The sequence below is a fragment of the Perognathus longimembris genome, chromosome 3 (assembly GCF_023159225.1).
Source record: "Perognathus longimembris pacificus isolate PPM17 chromosome 3, ASM2315922v1, whole genome shotgun sequence".
Classification (NCBI taxonomy): domain Eukaryota; kingdom Metazoa; phylum Chordata; class Mammalia; order Rodentia; family Heteromyidae; genus Perognathus; species Perognathus longimembris.
Genome location: NC_063163.1, coordinates 71641717 through 71646489, shown reverse-complemented (window position 1 = coordinate 71646489; position 4773 = coordinate 71641717). Strand labels below are relative to the sequence as shown.

General features: G+C 40.6%; 1 protein-coding gene across 1 annotated transcript; it reads left to right on the top strand.

Moving 5' to 3' along the window:
- The first annotated feature begins 1752 nt into the window (after window positions 1–1752).
- On the top strand, window positions 1753–4237 carry LOC125347951 (olfactory receptor 18-like). Its single transcript, XM_048340881.1, has 2 exons — window positions 1753–1762; window positions 3336–4237. The coding sequence occupies exon 2, from the start codon at window positions 3425–3427 to the stop codon at window positions 4235–4237; it is 813 nt and encodes a 270-aa protein (XP_048196838.1). The 5' UTR covers window positions 1753–1762; window positions 3336–3424.
- The last annotated feature ends 536 nt before the right edge of the window (window positions 4238–4773 follow it).

The window sequence follows — 4773 nt, the reverse complement described above, 5'->3', positions numbered from 1 at the left end:
TTTCCAAGTATTTCCATTGCCTTATAATTGTGACAATGCCATTCTTTCTGATAGAAGGATAGAGTTCCATTGTGTATATATGCCACAATTTCTTGATCCATTCATCTACTAAGGGGCATCTGGGTTGATTCCATATTTTAGCTATGGTAAATAACACTGCAATAAACATGGTTGTACTGGTAGCTTTAGTATGCATACCATTATTTTGTGGATGGAACTAAAGACCATTTTGTTGAATGAAACAAACTGGTCACAGAAGGGCAATTATCAAGATGCATTGTATCCACCAGTGGATGTGTAAAAATGAAGCAGTCTTGTACATATGACTCATTGATGCTAATAAAAAAGTTAATGAAATAAAGAGATAGAAAGAAGAAAGACAGTATCAAGTTTTGTCTCCTATGGTGCATGCCATAGGATTAGGATATATATATATATATATATATATATATATATATATATATATATATATGTATTTTTGAATACTAATACTATTAAAATAGATTATCTGCAGCTATGAAAAAAGTAACACAATGAAACCCATGAAACTTGGAAAAGAAAGGATAAGGGAAAAGGGAAATAAAGGGTAATTCTGGGTGTGAATTTCATTTAAATCTATTACATAACTGTATGGAACTATTATGAAACCCGTGTATAAATACTTTGATAAGATAAAATACAAACTGAAGAATAAAACTGTGAGTCAGGCACCAGTGGCTCATGTCTGTAATCCTAGCTATTCAGGGAGCTGAGATATGAGAATTGTGGTTCAAAACCAGCCTGGGAAGGAATGAATGTGAGACTCTTCTCCCCAATTAACCACCAGAAAAGCCAGAAATGGAGCTATGGCTCAAGTAGTAGAGCACAGGCCTTGAACAAAAAGATCAGGGACAGTGCCCAAGCCCTGGATTCAAGCCCCAGGATGGGCACACACATACACATAGAAAATCATATCTGATTCTTGATACACCTAACTCTCCCAAAATTATTGGTAATCTGAGTGCTTTTAACATCATTTAGCATATTGAGCTAAATTTTTTTTTGAAAAATGTGCTGAATTTTTACTCCTTATTCTCCTGCCTCAGTCTCTGAAGTTCTGGGACTAAAGGCAGGAGTCACCTTGCCCTTATTTACATAATTTAATTTTATTAGTATTTATGGGAAGAGTAAGGGAAAGGGTGAGGAGGGGAAGGATGGGTGAGAATGTTGAAAAGGGTGACATTGATCAAGATGCATTGTGTTTGTAAACTGCTTTGTTAAATGGCAAGTCTTTTGCACAACTACTTAAAGATAATTTTAAAAAAAGAAAAAAGGAAAAAAAGATTTATGAACCTTAAGCATCAGAAGAAAGGAATACAGGTGACATGTCTCTTGAGGAGTGAAAGGTCTCAAGCCTTACAAAAATACTAATTTTTTTGTTCCTGTTCCATCAACATTAACAAGTCCTCAGAGATTGAGATACCCTGAACTAATTTGCCTAATTATCAGCATGGGGCCTTGAGCTTTCAAACCCAGACAACTGTAAATACCCAGCCTGTGTCCTCCAGTTTTGAAGTTTGCTGGCTTATGTTAGGTTGTCCTGCTGTGAGTTGCAGCCTGTGTCAGGAGCCCATGTGTCATTCTGTCCTCCTGTGGGTCTTGAGGACAGAGCGTTCTTCTCAATCACTCACCACACAGCACGGAAGCTATGGGTGGTCATTCCTTCCTCATTCTCCCTGGTAATGGTGGCATAGTCTGGTGAGTACTGTGGGTAAGTCTGGCAGTCTGGATTTGGGTAGCATTATAAGCCTTACCATGAAGATGCATAGATGGAGTAGCCGGCTAGTAGGAGGGCCCCAAATGCAGAGTCCCCCCCCCCCCCACTGGTGCCTAGTTCATTTTCCTTTGATACAAAGTCATTTTTAAGTTTCTCTCTGATTTCTTCAGTGTCCAGAGATCATGCAAAATGGTGTCATGCATGGTTCTTGTGTCTATATGCTTCTATTTCTCATTTTTTCCCCTTTAGGGTCCTCTATGAATAAAAAATTATCTTATTTTATTTTGGTACTTGTTAAGGCTTGCTTTATGATCTAAAAATGTGATCTAGCATATAGAAAGTTCAGTGGACCACCGAGAAGCCACCAGGCCCTGGTGGCTTCTGCCTGTAATCTGATCTATACATAGTAGGCTGATAGAATACCATGGGGAAGGGCTGGAATGTGGCTTATAGAGTGCTTGCGTAGAATGCATGAAGCCATGGGTTTGATTTTTCAGTACCACATACATAGAAAAAGCCAGAAGTGGCACTATGGCTAAAGTGGTAGAGTGCTAGCCTTGAGCAAAAGAAGCTCAGGGACAGTGCTCAGGCCCTGAGTTCAAGCCCCAGGACCGGTAAAAGAGAGAAAAAGAAGACCATGGAGATATATGTTTGATAGATCTATTTGATCTATGGCGTTATTTAACTCGAGTTATCTTTGTGATTTTATTTTATTAAATGCTCTATCCATTGGTGAGAACAAGGTGTTGGAGTCATCCACTTTTATTGTGTCTGAACTGATTTTTTTTTCTGGTTCTGGGACTTGAACTGTGATCCTAGACATTGTCCTTTAGCTTTTGTACTCAAGGCTGGCACTCTACTACTTGAGCCACAGCTCTACTTCTGGCCATTTGCTGGTTAATTGGAGATAAGAGTCTCATGGACTTTTCTGCCTGACTGGCTTGGAACAGTGATAGTCAGATCTCAGTCTCTTGAGTAGCTGGGATTACAGATGTGAGTCACTGGAGCCCAGCTATGATTACTTCCCTTACAGGGGAAAATATATCTTATTCCATATTTGGTCTTAGAAGAATATTTTATTGTGATCAAAGCTTTACCTTGATTGCTTTGGTTATTCAAATACCTGCATCACTTGGGTATCTCTAAAATAAATGTATACTGAATGGCATGAATGAAAGAACAAATGACGGACAATGGGGTTTGTTAGAAAGGAGTAATATTAGAGATCGTTAATGCCCTTGGTGGTTTTTGTGGGTGTGAAACAAATGGTGAGAATTTGAATTGGCCCCTCTTATTATACTATTGAAATTAAGTCTACTTAATTTATCAAGTCATGTTCATACCCTGATTTTATATACTTGTATCTATCAATAAACATTGTGATACTTGAAAAGGAAAAAGAAAAGAGTAATATTGTAGATTAGACCTTCCTCCCCTGTGAGAACTTTCTTGTTGGGTTGGTCCAATCTGAATGTAGTTTTAGTTGTCACACTGGTTGACTTGCATTCTTTCCTTTCCATCCCTCTTTACATTTTCAAAAGGTGCCCAAGCAACATAGACACCCACAACCTAACCCCAGTCACAGAGTTCTATCTCCTGGGCCTCTCAGATGACCCTGAACTCCAGCCAATCCTCTTTGGGCTGTTCCTGTCAGTGTACCTGATCACCATGCTTGGAAATCTGCTCATCATCCTGGCCGTCAGCTCTGACCCCCACCTCCACACTCCCATGTACTTCTTCCTCTCCACCCTCTCCTTGGCTGACATCGGCTTCACCTCCACCACCGTCCCCAAGATGCTGGTGGACATCCAGAGTCACAGCAGGGCCATCTCCTATAGTGGGTGCCTGACTCAGATGTCCTTTTTTATGCTTTTCGGTTGTTTGGACAGTCTGCTCCTGACCGTGATGGCTTATGACCGCTTTGTGGCCATCTGTCACCCCCTGCATTATATAGCCATTATGGATCCTCTACGTTGTGGCTCCCTGGTTGTGGTGTCTGTTCTAATCAGCTTGCTGGTGTCCCAGTTGCATAATTCCATGGTCTTACAGCTCACTTACTTCAGGAAGGCCGCCATTTCTCACTTCTTCTGTGACCCTTCTCAGCTCCTCAGCCTCGCCTGTTCAGACCCCTTCACTGATGACCTTGCCATGTATTTTGTGGGTGCAATGTCTGGCTTCTTTCCTATTTTGGGAATCCTTTTTTCTTACTCTAGAATAGTTTTGTCCATACTCAATGTGTCATCACCAGGTGGGAGGTATAAAGCTTTCTCCACTTGTGGGTCTCATCTGTGCATGGTGTGCTTGTTTTACAGCACAGGACTGGGGGTGTACCTCAGTTCGGCAGTGTCAGTGTCTCCTAGGAGGGGGGCAATGGCCTCTGTTGCATATACAGTGGTCACTCCCATGCTCAATCCATTCATCTACAGCCTCAGAAACAGGGACATCAAGTGGGCCATGAGGAGACTGCTGAGGAAGGTCTAATCAGAGTGGAATCAGTGACTTCTTCCTTGTGAAGGCAGCAGACTTACATCTAGACCTGGAAAAAAATGTATCCCATTGCTGACCATGTCATTCTTTGTAAAAAATGATTACTGTAAAGGTCATGTACAGAGGAGTTACAGTTATATAAATCAGGTAATGAGTACACTTCTTTTTGGACAATGTAACTCCATCCCTGGCTTTTTACCAGTTTTCCCTTCCCATAGGCCCCTCCGCAAGTTGTAGTTTCATTTCAACATAGTGTTCATAGTGTTTCACTGCTGAATGAGTTCACCCTCTTTGTCCCTCCATTTCTGTGATCCCTGCTTACCCCTCCTCAAACAGAAAAACTTACAAACAAGACAAAAGGTACAGAAAACAAAAATAGCAACAAGAAGAAAAATAAAAACAAACAGAAAACTCTATTGTTTCCATTTCGTGGAGTTCATTTTGATAAATATAATTTTATATGATCATATGAACATAGCTATTGAACCTTCCCCTCAGAATATCCTCCTTTGTTCTCATCGTGTGAATAT

Bases quoted from the DNA above. Each gene is read 5' to 3' on its own strand.
- LOC125347951 (XM_048340881.1), top strand. From the start codon at position 3,425: ATGCTTGGAAATCTGCTCATCATCCTGGCCGTCAGCTCTGACCCCCAC.